Genomic DNA, 20529 nt, shown 5'->3' with positions numbered 1-20529 from the left:
TCGTCCAGATGTTCATATCAATCATCAGATGTTTGTAACCCCCTGTAGGGTTGGCAGCCCAATTGCCATCTAAGGAAACTGAGGCCCAGACTAGGGTGGGGGTCTTTAGACAGCCTCCTCTTTTTAGACACTCCTTTTACCAGCCTTACCAGAGACCAGGAGAGGTCAGGTGACGTGTCCAAGTTTCACAGCAAAGTGGCAGGGCTGGTCTCAGAATACAGCACGCTTGGCCACCAGGCTGGGCTCTGGCCCCAGCACCATGCTGCTCCCTGGCTGGCCTCCGTGCTGCCTGTGGCGGGTAAATGATTATTAATGACCCCTCTGGCTAGGAGACAGGAAACGTTTCCCAGCCACAGCTGGGGACCTGCTCCCTGCCAGCCCCCGCCATCCATAGCCGCCCTGGCCATGGTGTCGGCTTGATGTTATATTTCCATTTGGCCGTGGCCTTCTTTGCGCCTCCTGCTGTCCACTTTCCCCCTCCCTTTTCTCTCCGGGGTGAAGGACAAGAAGGGACAGAGCTTTCTCTTCCACGTCTCTGTCTCTCTCCATTTTCTCCATCATGATTCATCTCTACCTTCTTCCCTGCCCCAAACCAGCCAGAAGTACTCTCTCTTCAGGAAGCCTCTTTGAAGGCACTGCCAACCCCTCCAGTGGCCCTATTCTGGGCCCTGGCCATTGCGGACTCTGGTACCTTTCTGATCATTTGCTTTGATGCCCCTAAGTCTGGGCTGGAGACTTCCTGTGGCCTATCCTCTGTCGCTGTCTTAGGACTGACACATGAAGGATCCTCCTAGATACTTCCTCCAGAAAGCCCCCAGCCCAGCCCAGGGATTCTCACTTCCTCTGAGCACCCCAGCCCTACCTGTGTGCTGCCAAGCCTTCACAAGTGGACGTTAAGTGAGAATCTACTATGTGTCTAACAGAGAGGGAAAGTAGAGATGAGCATGACGTGTGCCTTAAAGTTCTGCCACACATGACCCCAAGTCCGAGTGACAATGTGTATGCCCCAGGGCGGGTAGAGAGACCGAGGTACCAGGACTGACGACGGGCAGGGAGTGGGGGATGGGAGGGGGCACAGACAAAGATTGATGCTAGTAGATTGTGTGGTGAGGGCCATGCTGGAAAAAAACTCGGGAACCAGGGTGGGACAGAGCTGAGACCCCTAATTCAGCCCAGAGTGGGAGGGAGGGGCAAGTTGGGGAGCTTCCAGGAGGAAACATATCTAAACTGAGAACGAAGGGATGAGCCAGGAGAAGGTTCTGGGCTGAGAGAAGGAGAGAAATGGTGCATGTGAAGGCTGGCTGGTGACAGACAGAGGGAGGAAAGTGTGGTTCTGCATGCAGTTCCCTTGGAGCTGGGTCCTGGACTGTCAGGGTGGCTGAGTCGGTGGGATTGGGGGGGAGTGTAGGGGTGAAGCATCAAGACACGAGGCTGGTGAGGCTGGCAGGGGCCAAATTGTGCAAGACTTATAAGCCGTGTCAAGGAATTGGGACTTTTTCCTGAGGGAACTAGGCCCTGGGCAAAGTGTTGAAAGCAGGGCTGGGACGGCTCAGACCTGTGTGTTAGGGAGCCCACTGGGCCCAGGGGTAGAGAGCACATAGGAGGGGGCAGGGGGGAGGCTGGGCTGCCTGTGTGGAGACTGGTGCAGTGTGGTCCAGACCAGGAGGGATGAGGCTGTCAGGGAAGTGTCAAGGATGGAGGGGAAGGGACAGAGGGGTGAGGGGTAGAGGAGGGAGCTGGTCACCTGTAGAGGTGAAGGGAGAGAGAGAACGCCGCCCCAGTGTCAGAGAGGGCACGAGAGGGAAGACAGGGTTTGAGGGCAGATGCCTGGACCTGTGTCAGGGCCCACTAAAGACCAGCTGGTCTCAAGGAAGGCCTCTTAGGTCAGGAGCTTTAAGGCTAAATGGAGACCAGGAGACCTGGCCCAGGCTCGGCGCTGCTGCGTCATCCTCTGTAGCACGCAGACTTGGATCTGCCCTGGGAAGAATGTTCAGAATTCGAAAATTAAAACAATCTGTGAAATGTAATATTTAATAAAATTCAAATCCAAAACTGTATGAATGCATTCCAAAACTAGTTAAAATGTAAATTTATGAAAATGCTAAACATACGTGATGGTTCTAAGATCACTTGTAAGCCTCCACCACTTCCCTCCACTTTGGATCCAGCCCTAGAAGCTGCTGCCTCTGAGGCTGGACCCCAGGGGCTCCAGGACCTTTGGTCTTATGTTCAGGGCACTTCCTATGGGGAGCCTGTCCCCTGGCTGATGGCTTCAGGTGGCAGGTATTTTACTTTTTCTGTCCCCCATCCTGAGGCAGTTAGTCCCTCGAGCTCCTCCCATCTATGGTTGCCATTAGTTGGGGGGCCTCAGTACAGAGGTAGGGGAGAGGGAACGGTGAGGAAGTTGCAGGAGCTGAGGGTAACTTTCAGGCAAGTTGCACAGTTTCCAGAACACCAGAATGTTAAGGTCCCATCTTGCAATCTTGGGGCTGGGCCCTGCTTAGCTCTCACTCTCGCGATCTTGCATAGGCCATTTTCTGGGCTGCATCTTCTCACCTGTAACAGGAGGAAGTTGGGGTCACTATCTCCAGGGGACTGTATGAGCTCTAAGGACAGGTGACTGAGAATCCGGCATTGTCAGTGTATGGGGTTCTAGCCGTCCTCAGCTCTCAGCTTCCAGCCAGGGCTGTGTGGTGGTGTGGTGGTGTGATTCTGACATTCTGTGACTTTAAGATGCTGAGGCACCAGGAGCCAAAGATGCAGACATTCTGTGAATCCAGGATTCTAGGATTTGATGATTTGATGATTCAATGATTCTAAATGGGGCTGCTGGGAAGAGCTGCAACCACCTGCCTTGTTAACATTGATGTTCAGTTATTAAAACAGAAAAAGAAGCAATGGAGACAGATAGCTTGGGGTAGTGGGAGGCCCCCACCCCCAGTGAGGGACAGAAGGAGGGGCCGGGCTGGCATTAGGGGTGATGGAGACCCTCTCAACCTGGCTCCCCCGAGCTTTGTCTCCTGCCACAACAGAGTTGGTGTGTATGTATTTGTGAGACCTGCTACTCCGTAAGCTTGCAGGGTAAGGGGTCATTTCCTTCATTCCTCTATCTCCATTGCTCAACCATTTCAGAATTATGGCAGAAAGAAGAGTGCCCTTGCCTCCCAGCCCCTAAAGTCTCTGGGCAGAAATGTCGACAGTGGAGGAAGGAGAGGCCTGCTCATCCCCGCCCCCTCCCAGGCAGCCCCAGCCTGAGGGGGAAAACAGGACATGAACACTTCCTGGACACAGACATGGAAACGTACAAACCCCTGCCTGTGAGGGCCCCAAGTCCAAGGGCCTCTGACTAGGGCAGAGGCCAGGGCGGCCAGAAAGGTAGTGTGGGCATTGGCTGGTGACCCATCAGCACCCCTTGAGTGCAGGCCGAGGAGGGAGGACCCTGCTCGTGCCCTGGGGACGGCTGTGAGAAAGGCTTAAGGAAATGGGTCCCAGGCCAGGATGCCTGGAGAGCGGATGACCGGTAGGCACTCCCCGGTGGCATGCGCCCACAGCCCAGCCTGGCACAAAGCCAGCCCATCTGTCCAGTGGCTTGCTGCCTCTTAAATTGTGCCTCAGCACCCACGCCAGGGTTGGGGAAGGAACATCCAGGCAGGAGAGAAGGATCTCAGCCCTCTGGAGAGCCTGTCCTGGCTGGGTCCCTCAGAAGCCCGGTACCACTGCAGGAGTCCCAGCCTGGAGGGTTCACAGATCAGGTGACAGAGGCTCGGAGTGGGCGCAGGTCACACAGAACGGCAGGACCTGAAACCTGCCTTCCTGATTCCTGGTCCTGGGTGCTCCCCATTGCCTGCAGTTCTCCTCTTTCCCCTGGAACACCTTGGGAGCAGGAGTGGAGGAAAGGAGAGGAAGGTTAGGGGGTGGCAGAGTCCTTGTCCATCACTCCTCCATCTTTCTCCTCCCACAGGCCAGAAGGCAGATGGGGTGGCAACAGCTGCTCCCTGTCATCCACAAGGCTCCATTGTCTACCACCTTCTGTCTTGGCCCTGAGGGTAGGGCCCCCAGCAGGGAGCCCCGCCCCAGCTGCCCAACCCACAGTGGGCCTCCTCTCTTTTCCCTGCATCACTCTCTTCCTGCTGCCCCATCCTTTACTCTCATCGCTGCTTCCCTTGGACTCTCGCCCTACCCTTGTAAAGCCTCTGTCTCTGTCTTTTTGTGTTAGTCTCTCTCAAAAGATTGTTAGACTTGGAAGGGCCCTAGATCATCAAGTCCAACCCTTTCATTCTTCCGGTGAGGAAGGTAGCTCAGCAAGGGGAAGGTCTCCAGAGGGGAAGTTGCACAGTAGGTTGTGGCAGGGCCCAGGTCACGGAAGCACACTGCCCTTGGTGGCCTGAGTCTTGGGTTTGAGGATAGACCAATGCGACAGGCTTCTCTCCTCAGCCCTGAGCTGTTCTCTCTGCCTCTTCTTTGCCCAGACTACTGTCTTCTCTGTCACTGTGCCTGCTGCCTAGCTGACCCCCACCTTGGGCATATCCTGCCCCGGGGACTCCATGACTGGAATGTGTACCCATGCACACGTGGACACATGCAAGTACATACATGAGTACATACAAGTCCCAGGTGAAAACTGATATCTCATAGTTAGGAGGCTGTCCTGGAACCTGTGTTCTTTTCCTTTAAGGTACCACACACCTTTTCCAGGAAGTCCCCCAGAATCTCCCTGTAGACTGTCTCCATCCCACTAGCCCCTTTGTCACAACTGAGTTTTATGAGTTTTATGAGTTCCCTCTTTGTGACTTCAAGGGCCTGGCTGAGTCTCCCCTGAGTCCCGGAGCACCTCCTTCAGTGTTCCCTCCTTCTGTCTCCAGGAGGGGCTCAGTTTCCTGTGGCTGGGTGGGGAGGGCCCTGAGGTCCCCAGAGGACAGTGGGACAATGGGGAGGCGGTGACAGATGAGACATTGCGTCTTCCCCAAAGCAGGCTCCACCCTACCTGACCTTCTGGCTGGTGCCTGGGACACAGTCCTGGCCTGTGGGCCCTTTGGGATCCTGGTCTGCCCCACACCTTGGACCTCTCAGCACCGAGGGCAGGGAATCAGAACTCCTGATCTCACAACAGCAGGTCTCTCACTGGAGGCTGTGGAGCCAGGTCCCCAGGGCGCCAGCAGCATATTACCGGGGTGGTGTAGGTACCCCGGGCTCTGGGAGGGGTGAGCTGGCCAGCTCTGACAGGGGGTAGGCAGGAGGATGGGCTTATGGAGGAGCTGTGAATGCCTAGCTGAGGTGCCCCTCCACCTGTCCACCTTTCCCCATGTTTAAAGTCGGACACACAGAACCACAGGGCACGAGGCAGTTGGGGAATCAAGTGAAAGTAGCTGCCCGTCTTAGGGAAGGGGCGGGGCTGTCCTGGGAAGCACAGTGGGTGGGTCATCAGAGGCCAGTGTGGAAAAGGAGTCTCAGGCTTGTGGACAAAAGGGATGGGCTCTGGGGTCAGGCACTTATCTGGGCCCTCGTCATTTCCTCTGCCGGACTCGGCTAGGCTAGCAGGGTCATTGCACAGAGGGAAGGAACGGGTCAGAGCCAAGGCACACCAGCCCTACAGTGGATTCAGGCACATGGATGAACTTGTCGTGCCCTGGGCTGCAGTTAGTCTCCCATGGAAGCTCAGCCATGTGGCTACCGTCACCCTGGGAGACGGTCACATATAGACCATTGTCCTGCATACAGACCCAGTCATCCTGGGCGACGCTCGGGTCCAGCTGCAAGCATGGCTGAGCAGGAAGACCCACAGGACACAGGCATTTGGGACAACCAGACACCCTGCACAGCCACACCACAAGCATCCACACACCAGGTGCAGCTGCTGTCACCCCTGTGGTGACCCAAGGAGAGCCATAGATTGCAGCAGTCGTGGGCAGGCAGCCAGGGCCTGGGTAAGAAGAGGGGACACCAGGCAGGGAACCCAGAACCCCCCCCCCCCCGTACTGACTGTGCCTTCCCCCACGCTCTCTGACTACCTGAGGCTGTTTATTTCCTAGCAAGGATGGGTGTCTCATCCCCCTCCCCTTCCCCGTCCCCACCACATGCTTTCAAAGCTGCCAAATCAAATCAGCCCCTGCACTCGCGCCAGGCTGGCATGGCGGCCAGCAGCTGACGGGAATGAAGCCAGGCTCAGAATATCCCGCCGCCTGTGCCTGTGCCATGCCTGGGTGCACTTATCGGGTGGGGGTGGGGGGGCGCAGCCAGCCCTTGGGCAGTTCTTGGGGGAGGCTGGGGTTTCTGGACACCACCTGGGTGGTGAGGTCCCAGAGATCGAGTGAGCAGGTCCCTGGTATATCCACTAGTGTTCGAGGAGCTATGGAAATGTTGCTGATGAGGCGCAGGTTGGGAGCGTCTAATCGGAGCCCAGACAACTGGGCACCAGGCTGGGGTTGGGGGCTTATACACGTGATCACATTCATTTAGGATTCATAGCAACCCCAGCTGAGAGTCTACCCCCCGACTATGTGAGCTTGATACTACAAATCCCATTTTATAGATGGGGAAACTGAGGCTTAGAGAGGGGCAGTGAAGTTCCCTGGAGAGAAGCAGAAGCTCCTTGAGAAAGGGTAAAAATATGGTCGATTCTACTTCTGAGGAGCCCCAGGCTGAAAGGAACAGCTTGGCTCTGTTCTCAGAGTTGAGGGGCAGAGAAAATGCCATAGCTAGAGGTGCCCAAGGAAGCTGGAAACAAGAAGGGAGTGTGGGGAAAGAGCAAGGTACAGTCAGGCAAGACTCCATGGCCCAGGCCTCCTGTGGAGCACTAGGGCTGGGAGTGGGGGCAGGCTGGGGAGAAGGGGAGAAGGACGGGTAGGCCTGAGCCCCTGGACTTCTTGTCTCTGCAGCCAGCCAGGACCTCCTTGCACAGGAGCCAGTGCCCCCAAGAAGTAGAGACGTCCGACTGGAGGTGAGAGCTCAGCAGACGGAGGAGTGGGTGGGCTTGGGGTATGGGGGCACAGGCTGGGGGTCAGTCTGAGCATTGCCTCCGACCCTGGGAGGACCGGGAGGCTGGAGCCGAATCCCAGCTCTACCCACTCCAGCCTAGGGTCACCCCCTACCACGACTACCTCCCCCACCCTGCTCTTGCGGGGTGGGGGGTTCCTTCCCACAGAGGACTGGCCTCCTTCCGTGTCATCCGGGAGTCATTTCAGACTCCTTCCTCATCCTCCCCACCCTCATCCAACAAGTCTCCAGTGATTCTCTACCCAAAGTATTTCTTGAATTCCTCTCCTCCTGTTCATCGTCGCTGCCTGCCCTCGTCTGGGACTTGTCATCCTACTCCTGGACGGCTCACTGCTGTCTGCTTTTAGTTGCCCCCACCTTCTATGTGGCTGCCAGAAGGCTCTTTCTAACATACAAACCTGAGCTTGTCACTGTTCTGCTAAAAACTTCTCCATGTTACCCAACCCCCTGCTCCCTCTGCAGCCCCAGTCGGGCCGCAGCCTCCCTTCATCCATTCTTGCCTCCCCAGAACCACTCCTGCTGGCCTCTTCCTGCCTCAGCTTCCCAAATCCTTCTGGGCTCAGCTCTAGCCTCCCCTCCTCCAGGAAGCCTTCCGTGCCCCTCGCACTCCCTCCTCTGAGCTCTCCTGCCCTGGCTGTCAGACACTGGGGGGGCATTCTGCTGTCTGTGCCATTGGCGCCCTGTTTGCTCTGTTATGTGACTCTGTATGTCTTTCCCTCTGAATTGTGAGCAACTTGAGCCCAGGGACTGTGATGGTTTTCATTTCTGTGTCTCAGCACGTCATTTCCTTTGAGATGAGGGGTGCTATCCCTAGCCCCTGCCAGGGCCTTTGGGTGCCTTGTAGGAATCTACAGTGTTCAGAGGGGACTCGAAATGGGGGGGGGGTTGGCACAGAAGAGGGGTGTGTGTGAAATGGACCAAGCAGCAAGACCGACATGAGCCCGCTCTTGTGCCCACGCCTGGTTGAGAGGAAGGGGAAGGCTGCTGCTGCTGTATGAGCTGCTCCTCTGTGCCAGGAGCTTTAACACACTTCCCTGTGTAATCCTCACAGACGCCCTATGAGGCAGACGCTGTTCTTCTCCTTTCACATTTGGGGCAGCTGAGGCCTAGTGGGGTCACACAGTGAGTGAGTCAGGGGCAGGGCTGAGAGTGGAGACCAGATGTGGCTCGTGCCCAACCCTCGCTCTCTCCCTGGCCTCCTGTAAGATGGGAAAGATGCCCACACAGGGCCTGGGGCACGGGGCCGGGGGTAGGGGGGCAGCATGGGCTCACAGCTGGGACGTGGGGCCAAGCCTGAAAATGTCCCTACAGATGGGAGCTGGGGAAGGGACTGAGGAGGGGGTCCTGGAAAGTCATTATTAATTTATTTAGAGCCATGGCATTTCAAGGGCGGGGGAAGCTCCCCCAGAGCTAGGACAGATGGCGTTCCTGGGAGCCAGCAGTGTGTCAGCAGCCACTGCCACCTGCCAGGAAAGACTGTATTTGTCATCCTCCCAGGAAGCCGTGAGGGGAGAAGGCTTTGGAGAAGCTGAGACCCTCCTGGGCGACGGGAGCTGGGCCTCGAGGAAAGGAGCCGGGCTCAGGCTCCTTGTTTGTGCCTCTGTGCACGGGCCCTTTGCTGAGGCCCTTGGCCCTGCTCTCTGCACGGTCAGGCTCGGCCCCTCCTGCCCAGCTCCGCAAGCTCATCCTCACCGCGGTGCATTCCTGTATCATCCCCGTTTGCTCCCTTTGCCTTCGTTCTCTTTCCACTTTTCCTTTGTTGGGTCCTGCTGCCCCCTCCCTTGGACTGAGGATCTTAGGCTATGAACCCCTCCGCCCTGCCCCCCACATACACCCACCCAGAAGATGGCATGTGTCTGCCTGGCCCCTTGGCAGAGCCAGTTCTATTTGTGGGTCTAGTTAGCACCCTATGCTGAGGGCCCAGGCCCACGTTCGGTCCTGCTGGGAGAGATGGGTTGCCACCCTCGGGGATTCCCCAACATAGGAAAGACAGCACTGGAGAGAGAAGGGACCCTGGGGTGTTGCTCCGACTATAGGCACAGCTGGAAGGAAAGAGAGACGAGGGATGGGGGGGATGATGGGGAGCCCTCCTGTCAGGGTGGAGGCTGGGGGGACAAGATGGCCTCATCTAATGGACAGACCATGGAGTCGGATGGGCCTGAGTTCAAGTCCCAGCTTCACTAATTCCTAGGTGTGTGATCTTGGGCCAGTTCCTTAACTGGCCTGAGCGTCAATTGCCTCACCTGTCAAGGGGATAAGAAGCTCCATCATTATTAGGCATAATCACACTTACTGGACGTAATCACAGCAGAGCTGCTGGAAGACGTCACAAAGACAGTATGTGTGAGGTGCCTGGCTGAGGCCTGGCGCGCAGCAGGTCCTTGGAGGGAGTTGGCACCCTCCCTGCTTCCCTCAAGGGTGAGCTCCTTGGAGCCAGGACTAGGCTATGTGCCCTGTGAGACAGGGTGTACCACAGGGCTGGGCTGCGTTCATGGAACGTCTGTGAGCACGGCACGTTTTCCTAGCACTGGCAGCACGACAGCCAGGGGAGCAGGGCTGCCAGCACCTACCGCACCTAGCGGTGGTCTGTTTAGCACACCCTCAGGGATGTGCCTGGCCCCTGTGCCAGCCAGCCAACCTGGGGGAGGAGCTCTTTGGGGTCAGTCTGGAATCCGCGTTAGGGGCCAGGGCCATCACTCCCTCTGGATGTCAAGGCCGAAGCAGTTCACTCAGTGAGCTGAGCACACTGGGTCCATGCCCCTCTGTGCTGGCTCTCAGGGCCCAGACGGGGACTTAGGAGCCCTGGCTGGGTTGCGGGCTAGGAGAGAGGCAGACGTAAACAAGGGCACAGGTATCCACAGTGAGCACCCAAATGCACAGCCTAGCAGCACTGGCTCCTCTGTTGCTGTGCATGGAACAAGTAAAGACCACACCCGTTGGCATGCCATTGCCGGCTGGCTGCGCCCCTTCATGTCCACCCTTTGCCCCCAGACATGGCAGTGCTCACTCCCCAGGACACCAGCTCTTCCAGGCTTCCCTGCCTTTGCTCACACTGAGCACTCTCTCTGGAGTGCCTTTCCCTTTTTTCTCCACCGACTCCCTTTTCAAGCCCCAGATTAGTTGTCACCTCCTCTGTGAAGTCCTCTCAGGTTGCTCCCTCTACCTCAGGTCAAATCAGTCTCCCCTCTTTCCTGGGTACTCACAGCCCCCAAGCTTTTCTGAGCTTCCAGTCAGGTAATTTGTTACCCCATGTAGTTATATATCCTTTCCCATATTGTTGTAAACACTTGGGGCATAGGAACCAAGACTGTTTCCTTTGTCTCTCCTGGGCCCACATGGGGCCTGGCATAAGCCTGGTGTATAGTAGATGCTCAATAAATACTTCTTGATTGAATGAGAATCATTGTGAGGGGGTCGGAGCAGTTCCAAGGAGGGGGCAGTTGCTGTATTGGTGGCAATCTCAGAGACTTCCTGGAACTTTGGAGGATGGGGAGGGCCAAGGCCACCGACTGATGAGGCCAGAGATCAGCTGGATAGTCAGAGAAGCTTCTGATAGTCAGCTTCTGAGAGGACCACCTGAGGGCAATAAGGACCAGCACAGGACTGGGAACAGCAGCTAGGGGAGCCTGGAACAAGACTTGGCCCCAGAGGCGCTGCAGGAAGCTGTCTCCGTGTTGAGAACTGAGTTCCCAAAACCTCTCTGCCCGAGTCCTGAGCTGAGGAACGCTTGGTCTCAGAGGCTGGGGGGGAGGCTGAGGCCACCAATGGTGAGGTGGACCCTGCCTGCTGTGATAGTGATAGACAGTGCCAGGGGCCAGGGTGGGCATTTAAGGTAGGATTTCCATGGGGTTGAGAAAGGCTTTGCAAGTGAAAAGAGCTGCTTGTGCAAGGACATGCAGGGTACGTGCTGTGGGTCTCTCTGGGAGAAGGGCCAACGCGCCAATGGAGCTCAAGTACCTGCAGGAAGCATTGCGGTGAGGCTGGAAGGGTTGCTTGCTGCAGGCAGGACTTTTCTGGCCCGTAGTTAAAATTGAGTGCTCGTAACTGGCAGATGTGCCAGCCTCCTCCTGGATTCTACACATCAGAAGCGAGTGGCCTCGATGATGCCCTCATGGCCCCGAGGGAGCTGCTGCCAACAACTTGGCCATAGCATCTGGCATCCAGAAGGGCCCCGGGGCCATGCCATCTGTCTGTGCCCACCTGTTGGGCTGCACAGGCCTGGAGTGTGCAGGGACTTGGAGCCAGGGAGACGGTCTCAGCTGCCATCCCAGCCTGTCTCTCGGTCTCTCCGTCCGTCTGTCTGTCCACACCCCTGACTGACTGAGGACAAGGCGGAGATGGGCAGACGCAGGTCTCACCATCAGGGACTGAATGGGGAGGCATCCATACCAGGGACTCATACCCAGAGAAGATAGGCACGGAGCCTGCGTGAGGCGCGTGGGCAGGCCAAGGCTCAGCGAGGACCCGCCCCCTGAGGGCTCGTGGTGGCTCTGAGGAGCAAGGACTGGTTGGGCACACAGAAAGCAGGTCTGGGCTAGATGCCGTAGGCCAAGGACAAGATTCCTCCAGCGGGCCCCTCCCCCACCACCCTCCCTGGTCCTTGGCTGTAAACACAAAGAGAACAAGTTCCGTTTCCCGGGAAATATTTATCTCAGGCGGTGTGGGGAGCGTGTGCTGGCCTCTGCGTGTCCTTCCTGCGGGCTGGCCTGGGGCAGGAGGTGAGGGGGCTTGGCATCTGTTGGGGGCAATCTGTGGGCCCCCCCGAAGGCAGGGCAGGAAGGGTGTGCCCTGAGGCTCCTGCTTGGAGCCAGAATCTGAATGCTTGTTTGGGGGAGAGGAGGGAGCTGATAGGAGAGAAACTGGGTTTTCTCCAAATCCCACCACATAACCTCCTCCTCTTTCACGTTCCTCTCTTCATCCTTGTTGGCCCTCCTCTCCTGGCTTCCTGCATCCAAGCCTTGGCTCCTGTGTGGTGCCCTGACCTGTGATGCTTTTTCTTCCTCTTCCTCCTATTTCCTACTCTCAGCTGGCTTCTAACTCTCAAACCCCCTCACCCCGTCCTGCCATCCACGGTCTGTTCCCTTCCGCTGGCTCCCAGCAGCTTCAGACTGAGCCCTTGAACCGGCGTCTTGTCCCTGACTACAGGACAATGTCAGCTTCTTCCAGGCTACCCGAGGGTGTGCCATTGAGCACAGGCCTGGGCACCCTGGCAGGGGGGCAGGGCCCAGACGCCCTTTCAGTGGAGCCAGCACAAGCCCAGGGTGATTGAATGGGGGGAAATCCCACAGGTCCAGCCAGCATGAGTGGGGCCCAGGGGCCCAGGGTTCCTGCTGGCCGGCTCCCAGGCTTCGGGCTGTGTCTCCCAGGCAGGGCCAGGCCTGACGGGGACCCTGACAACAGGAAATCCTTGAAGGAACAAGCAGTGGCTGAGGACTTGGAGCACAACAACAGGAAACAACCTTGACATGGGGCAGCAGCTCTGGCGATTGTGCCCTGTGGGTGGGGGAGAGGGGAGCTTGTGGGCCCCAGGGTGATGCCGAGGTGCCACTGAGACACTGACTGTGGGGCAGGGGGTGTCCTGAGTGTGTGACATCGTGTGACATCAGGGATGTGACCTCAATCATGGGATACTGTGTGGAGAATGGCTGAGTCATTGAGTGCAACACTGGGTGTGACGGAGTGATACCAAGTGTGTGACACCACTTGTTGGAGACTGTGTGAGACAGTGGCTGTACCGCGGAGTATGTGACATTGTGATACTGGGTGATACTGATTGTGTGATGCTGGGTGATACCAAGTGTGTGACGCTGAGGGTGTGACACCATGAGGAGCAAATATGTAACTGGATAAATAACACTATGTAATAACACGTATGGTCTCAAGTTTGACTCAAGTGTTCGACACTGAATTGTGAAACCAAGTGTGTGTCCCAAGCATATGAGAGAATGAGGCGGGTGTGCCATTGAGTGACATCAAAAGTTCATGAAAACCAGTGTGTGATGCTGTGTGACCCTGCGCTTGACATTGAATGTGTGATGTTATGTGTAATGGTTGTGACAATGTGACATGTGAGCACATGACACTGCGTGTGATGCTGTCATGGGAAGACCCTGATGGTTCAGTCAGGGAAGGGACATGGTTCAATTTATGATTTTGAAAGATGGCTCTGGCTGCGGAGTGTTTGTGGGGAATGACTTGAAGGGGCGGAGAGGAGGCAGGCCGACACGTCGGCGGCTACGGCCGCTCAGGCAGGAGGGGGTGGTGCCTGGGCTGTGGTGGTGCCTGGCTGTGGTGGTGCCTGGGCTGTGGTGGTACCTGGGCTGTGGTGGTACCTGGGCTGAGGAGACAGCAGAAGAGTTGCAGGAACTCTTGGAGATATTTGGGAGGTAGAAATGATGGGATTTCTGATGAGTGAGAGGATGAGCGAGAGGGAAAACAAGGACGGTTCCCAGGTTTCTCATTTGAAGAACCAAGTGAGGGATGGTGATGTTACCGAGATGGGTGAAGACTGGGGGATGGGAGAGAGCAAGGAGGCAGAGGTGAAGAGACCTGGTTTGGACGTAAGTCAAACGTGCAGGTGAAGATGTCCAGTGGGCAGCAGAGGTCATGCTGGGGAGATATTTGGGAGTTGGTAGGCATGGCTGGTTTCTTAAACCGTGGACCTGGCTAAGATGACGTAGGGAGAGAGCACAGGGAAAGAAGAGGTGAGGACTGAGCCCCAGGCCCCGAGCCCTGTATACTCCATTATCTAGAGGCCGGGGAGGTGTGGAGGAGGAGCAAAAAGGCAGCCGAGAAGGTGGAGGAGACCAGGAGTGTGAAGCCTGAGTGGGAGGGGAGAGTTTAAGTGGGGGAGGGGTGTTGCTGCTGCACTGTGAGGCACGGCGGGGATGGGGAGATTTTGCTGGACTTGGCCACGTGCACAAGTCTGCCTGTCAACCATGTCAGTGACAGGGTGGAACCAGAAGCCAGATGGTCTGGGCAGGTGGTGAGAGGGAGGTGAAGACAAAGCACCGTCAGCCCTTTGGAGATGTTTGGCCATGAATGGATGAAGAAAAGGGGCATGGTCGCTGGAAAGAAGTGTGAGGTCAAGGGAGAGTAAAATTGTTTTTTATTATGGAATATTTTAAACACACACAATAGTAGAAAGCATAATACAATAAACTGGCCATATGCCCATCACCCAAATCTAACAGTTGTCAAGATTTGGGTACATTTAGTTCATCCATCACTCCTCCCCACCGCCTTTTTTTTTTTTTCCCTATAGTACTTTATTTAAAAATTTTTAATTGTGGGACAACCAGTTAGCTCAGTTGGTTAGAGCGCAGTGCTCTTAACAAGGTTGCCAGTTCGATCCCCACATGGGCCACTGTGAGCTGCGCCCTCCACAACTAGATTGAAACAACTACTTGACTTGTTGCTGATGGGTCCTGGAAAAACACACTTAAATAAATTTTTTTAAAAAGTTAAAAAAATTTTTTTTAATTCTGGTAAAGTATGCATAACATAAAATTTACCATCTGAACCATTTTTAAGTCAATAATTCAGTAGTGTTAAGTACGTCCACCTTGACGTGCAGTCAATCTCCAGAACTTTGTCATTTTGCAAAACAAGTTACGCCCATTAAATAACTTTCCCTCCCCCACCCCCTGGCAATCACCATTCTATTTCTGTCTTTACGAATGTGATTATTCTAGGTATCTCATGTAAGTGGAATCATACAGTATTGGTCCTTTCGTGACTGGCTTATTTCACTTAGCATGATGTCCTCCAGGTTCATCCCTGTTGTTGCCTGTGTCAGAATGTCCTTCCCTTTTGAGGCCAATCTTTATTGCGTATCTATATACACCACATTTTGTTTATCCATTCATCCACTGATGGACGCTTGGGTTGCTCCCACCTTTTGATTCTTGTTTATAATGCTGCTATGACTATTGACCATGCACAAATATCTCTTCAAGATTCTGTTTCAGTTCTTTTAAATATATACCCAGCAATGAAATTTCTGGGTCATATGGCAATTTATTTTTAATTTGTGAGAAACATCATGGTTTTCCACAGCAGCTGTACCGTTTTACATTTCCATCAATAGTGCACCAGAGTTCCAATGTGTCCACATCCTTGGCAGCACTGGCTCATTTCTATTTTTTTGTTTTTATAGTAGCCATACTAATGTCTGTGAAGTGGTAACTAATTGTGGTTTTGATTTGCATCTCCCTAATGACTAGTGCTGGTGAGCATCTTTTTCATGTGCCTGTTGGCCATGTGTGTATATTCTTTGTAGAAACGTCTATTCAAGTCCTTTGCCCATTTTTAAATCAGGCTGTTTGTTTTGTGCTTGAGTTGTAGGCTGTTTTTTCATATATTCTGGATATTAACCCCTTATCCCATATATGATTTGTAAATAGTTTCTCATATTCCATAGGTTGCTTTGCTGAAGTATTTTAAAATAAATTCTAGACATCATGTCATTTCACCAAAGGTGGATTTTATTAAGATCACAAGGTCCTGGACGAGGCTGAAATGCGACAGTGCAACACAGAGCCAGCTTGGGACTGTGCATGGTGCTGTGTGAGGCTGATTCAGTGGACATTGGGGACATGGTCTGCGACATGGAAAATGGGGCCCCCTGACCAGGGTGATAGTTTCACCGTGTGTCTCCCTGTGACACTAGTGATGTGTGACACTGTGGACACCATGAAATGACTATGTGTCACTGAGTATGTGGGACCTGCCATGGGAAGGCAACAGTGATTATGTCCCTGTGTGTCATCCTGGGGTGATGACTGTGCCACAGATTGGGACCCAGCGTGGGAGTGAGTGTGCTGTGGGTGAAGGGGTGTGTGGCCCATGGTGGCTCAGCCTCAGCCTCAGCTGCTGGCCGTCAGCGGGAGGACGGACGTCAGAGAGTGGAGGAGGACTGCCGGATGGGGACCAGAGTGGTGTCTGGGCCCCAGTGTGCGCTGGCATGAAGCCTCCTCCTTCCTCTGACCTCGCCAGGAAGGCTTCTGGAGGCGGGCTGGGGGCACCCCGGTGGGAGGCTGTGGGCCCTAGGTAAGAGCAAAGGCACTGGTGTCAGCCAGGCCTGTCTGGCTCTGCCATTTAGCAAATTGTTTTGTCTTTGAGCCTCAATTCCCTCAAGTAGAAAATGGGGCTGTTGGGAGGCTTACATGAAACAGTGCTTTTAAATGAACGAAGTACCTGGCACTAAGCAAATGCTCAGTGGTCTCTTGGGGAGCACCACTGCTCATATCCGTCTGCCCAGACACCTCGTTGAGGGGAGCACTAGTGAGTGTGCAGAGAGGGTGTACTGAATGCTGTCGTGCTCCCCTGTGCCCACAGCCCTCCTCTCTCCCCTGCTGTCTTCTGCTCAATGCTGTCAGTGCCTCACCCTCCAACTTGCCAAGCTCCTGCTGTCCTCACCCACTGTCAGCCCCCCGCCCAGGCTCCTGCAGCCTCATTCAATTAGGCCAATGCAATTTACTCAAGAAAAAAACCCATAATTTGGTTAATCACACCAATAGGGGATCTGGCCCGGTGGGGAGAGTGGGGATGGGTCCCAACAGCTGAGAGCACGTCTGGAAGGGCCCGTCTCTCATGACCCCCCCACCCACTCCCTTGGGCTCCATGGAGGTGCCCACAGAGTCCAAAACTTGTATCTCCCCAACTCCAGCTACAGAGGTGTTGAGAGAGAAGCTTGGACTGCCGGGTTCACTTGTGTCCCTTGGACGGTCCCTGGTCTTTTCCATGTCCCAGTCTCCCTGCCTGACAATGGGAGCTGGGCTGGGGGAGCAGGGGGCCTCTGAGCCTCCAGCCATCCCAGGTCTGCTCAGGCGCCTGCACGGCTTCAGGGGGGCCTTCTCTCTTGGGCTCTGGGGAAGGAGGAGTGAAGGGAGGGTGGAGGAGACAGAGCCCCAGGGGAAGCTCAGAGGGGTAGGTGTCCTTACGGCCTCGTCTGCAACGTCCATCCCAGTCCCGTGTCAGAGACCCTTTAGTCCCAGGCTGCACACCTGGAGTGACAATGGAAGGAAGGGAATGGCTATTTCTCGGCCACCTGCAAAGCCATTGCTTCTAAGCTCACAGGTTGTATCTTGCACTTGGGACTCCAGGAGGTGGGGCGGCTGTGACACCCATCCCACGTCCCCACACTGCCAGTCCTTGCCCCTCAGGGCTGCATTTGCCCAGGGGGCTGGGATCACCTCTTTCTAACTTGCACAGAGGTGGCCTACCCACCTGCGGGGAGCCAGCTTAGGCAGGATTTGTATGGTTCCAGTTTAGTCTTCTCAGCAGCGCTGGGAGAAGGCATGATTTTGTAGATGAGGAAACTGAGCCCAGGAAGGTTAAAAGACGTGTCCAGTGCCACATTGGTGATGTGTGACAGGATGGGGATGAGAGCCCAGGGTGGCAGAGGTAATGGAGGAGGTGATGGGATGTACGGAGGAGGAGAATCGGAACCTCCACACGCATAGACACAGCACTCTCAGCCACACACTCATTCACTCATTTGGAGACAGAACCAGCCACTGGGGAACTCACAGTCCCTCAGTCAGCAACACACGCACTGCACACACCCAGGCTCACACAGATACGCACACGGGCCGTGATGGTCACTGCACGTGCAGATGGCTCACGCACACACGTGGACACCGGGGTACTCACACGTTTACACTCTCATACACATTCTCCCACAGAATCGCAGACCCACATGCTTTCACACATTCTCCTAGTGACCCAAGGGACATATTCTGCTGTGGTCACATGATAGCCCATAGGGACATGCTTAATGGACGACTAATGGGCAGGCCACACATGTGCTTAGGTCACTAGCCAAGCGGGAGCTCCCACGCATAAGAGAAAAATTCAGTTTTGATGAGTGTATCCAGAAATTGGCAATCAAAAAAAGTCACACAAAAGCAATTTTAATTTTCATTTCCAAGACAAAATTTACATAGGGTCTGGTGGGTGGGGGGGGGCATTATCATCCTTTTGGGCTATCTTTTTGGGTTTCTAAAGGATCTGCTCAGCTTCATAGGCACAACAATCACGTGAGGTCTCCTGGGCTCACATGTTTACCCAGCCCTGGGCGGTGTATGTGTGTTTGTGTGTGCATGTGTGTGTGTGTGTGTGTGCACATATGCATGTGCGTGCATGTGTGTACGTGTGTGGGGGGTGTATGTGTAACATGCACGCTCAGGTGCTCCCGGATCCTTGGGATGTGAGGAGAGAGAGTAGGAGAAGTTCCAGAGACTCTGGATGTTTGTTCTCTGGCTTCCGGGGCCCTCCAAAGGCAAACAACTCTGGATGCCAGGCTGCTCTTCCCCAGGCGGGGTGGGTGGGTTGCGTAAGGAGTCCCACTGCCTCTGGAGTCCCACTGACAGTGACCCTGCATAATGATGCAGTGTGACCGAGGCCCATGGCCAGCTTCCTGTGGGCTCATGGGCCCATCAGCTCCCCTCTCTGGGGCTCAGTTCCCCATCTGGAAAATGAAGGCAAGGAGGAGTAGACTGGATGGCTTTCCCCTGGAGACTAAAATTGAGAGACATTACAGTCCTGGGGTGCAGAAAAGAAAGCCAAAGCTGGGGAGGGGTGATGGATGAGCCTATAGGGTCCAGGGTTCAGGGCAGGGTATGGGGCCCGAGAGTCTGCAGTCTCTTTCCACCAATGTCCCCTTACCTGGAGAAGGGCTGTGCCTCAGTGCCAACCACTGCTCCGGGTCCCTGCAGCCCAGCCCCTTGCTGATGCGCCCAGGGGAACAGTGCAGGGGAGGTGACCACTGGAGGACAGGACCAGAGGGGTAGAAGTGCATAGCAGGGGCAGGGCACTAGAGCAGGCCAGATTAGAACCAGGCCTGGAAGCACAGAAAAGAGAGGACATCCCAGTGCAAGAGATGGAAATGCAGAAGCCAAGACCGGGAGGTGGGAGAGACGAACGGGTCGGGGAGTAAGGTTGGAGAGTTAAATGAGGCTAGAGCTTGGGGGTCAGTAGGAACAGTAGTGACACCAAATCAGAAGGAACAGCAGTAGTGCTGTCGAGTGCTCAGAGCTTTACAGAGAGCTCCCAACAAGGCCTGAGTGGTCAGAGCCTATCCCAGGGGCCCCAGGGCCATGGCAGTCGTGCCAGGGAGGGATACAGTTAGATTTACTTTGAACAAAGCACTGCAGGAGGGGTGAGGGTGGGGGGGGCAGCTCAGAGAGGTTTCTACCCTGGGGACACGGTGGATGAGAGCCCAGAGGCAGGGGCATGCCCCAGGAACCCTGCCCAGAAGAGTCCTCACTCCAACCCCCAATACAGAGGGCTATTTTTAGAAACAATAAAAGTGCTCACACATGCCTGCAGGGGCAGAGAGAAGGAGGGGTCCAAAAGCCAGCACAGAGGGAAAGGGTGGACCCCACTCCTGCTTCCAGCTCTGGCTCTGTCTTCAGGTCTGGGGAGACTATATGAACCTGGCCAGTCCTGTGTCCCCTGCCCCTGTCCCCAGGGTCTCCTCTTGGCTCTTGTCTGTCCCTCTGCTTCTAAATCAGTCCTTGGCTGTCCACTCTCTTTCTCGTATTCCCCCTCCCCCCAGTATTTGGGGAACAGCTGGGATGGGCCAGTCCCTGAAGACAGAGCCAAATACAGTCATAGGACCAAGCAGTGAGGCTGTGGGAGAGACACACAGCAGAGAAGAACAGACAGCAAGAGGGACAGACATGGAAAAGCCACAGAGACTGACAGACAGAAACCCAGAGCTCAGGACAGAATCGGGGAGAATCAAACTCACTAAGCCCTTTTCCCAGGGCACAGAGTGTCTGGCAGCCCCCCACCCCAATCCTTGATTGCACACCCTTGGGGATTGGGAGCTCACCCCTCCCTCCTGTCCAGGCTTCTCCTTTGTGGTAGGACTGACTCACAGCAGGCTTACACCCACCTCCTTGTGACTGCCCCGCGCGGCCCCCAGCCAGGAGTCAAGCACAGGAGAGGCATCAGGTGACCAGAGGACTGGGACAGCTGTGATGACAGGGATGGTGTTGATGTGCCTTGGGAGGAGGGAGTGACATAGACGACAGTGTGAGCCGTGGCGCGGAGGCACTATTGGCACTGCCATGTGGAGAGGCTGCCCCTGGGGGGAAGGCACAGGAGGAGCCCCGAGCCTCGCCTACCTCCCTGAGCTGAGGTCTGCCTCCCAGGACCATCTTCCACCTCCCCGCACGCAGCCCTTGCCTCCTTCCCTCTGCCCACCCTGGCTATTCCCGTATCCCCTCCTTTCCTGACCCCAGTCCCTACGCGGGGACTGAGGGTTCCCAGGGAATCAGGCCCTCAGAGGTCTGAGTGTTCATACAATTCCTACCTTCCCTCCCCAACTCCTTTCCCCTTCTCATTCTTCACCCCCAAACCTAGCCCTTGAGGGACCCGGGGGGCCTGGGACAATCAGACGGGCCTTTTGGAGGAGGCAGGAACTAGAGGAGAAGCTGAGACTGGCTTAGAAAAACTCAGTGGCCCGGAAGGAGCTCGTTGTGAATACTGGAGGGCCTGCACTCATCAGGTTGGGGGGCACCCACA

The 20529-nt window shown here is 55.5% G+C and overlaps 1 protein-coding gene across 3 annotated transcripts in view; it reads left to right on the top strand.

Moving 5' to 3' along the window:
• The window catches only part of PDE2A (phosphodiesterase 2A), an 88922-nt gene that overhangs the window by 30501 nt on the left and 37892 nt on the right, over window positions 1-20529 (top strand). For 2 of the 3 annotated variants that reach the window (XM_033120366.1, XM_033120365.1), the window contains one exon: window positions 6876-6937. The exons of the other annotated variant lie outside the window; for it this stretch is intronic. In XM_033120366.1, the coding sequence (XP_032976257.1) occupies window positions 6876-6937 (62 nt within the window). The remainder of the gene's footprint in view (window positions 1-6875; window positions 6938-20529) is intronic. 3 annotated transcript variants of the gene reach the window in all.

This window comes from Rhinolophus ferrumequinum, chromosome 11 (genome assembly GCF_004115265.2).
Source record: "Rhinolophus ferrumequinum isolate MPI-CBG mRhiFer1 chromosome 11, mRhiFer1_v1.p, whole genome shotgun sequence".
Taxonomy (NCBI): Eukaryota; Metazoa; Chordata; class Mammalia; order Chiroptera; family Rhinolophidae; genus Rhinolophus; species Rhinolophus ferrumequinum.
Note: the sequence above shows the minus strand (reverse complement) of the source record. Positions and strands in the feature narration are given on the sequence as shown.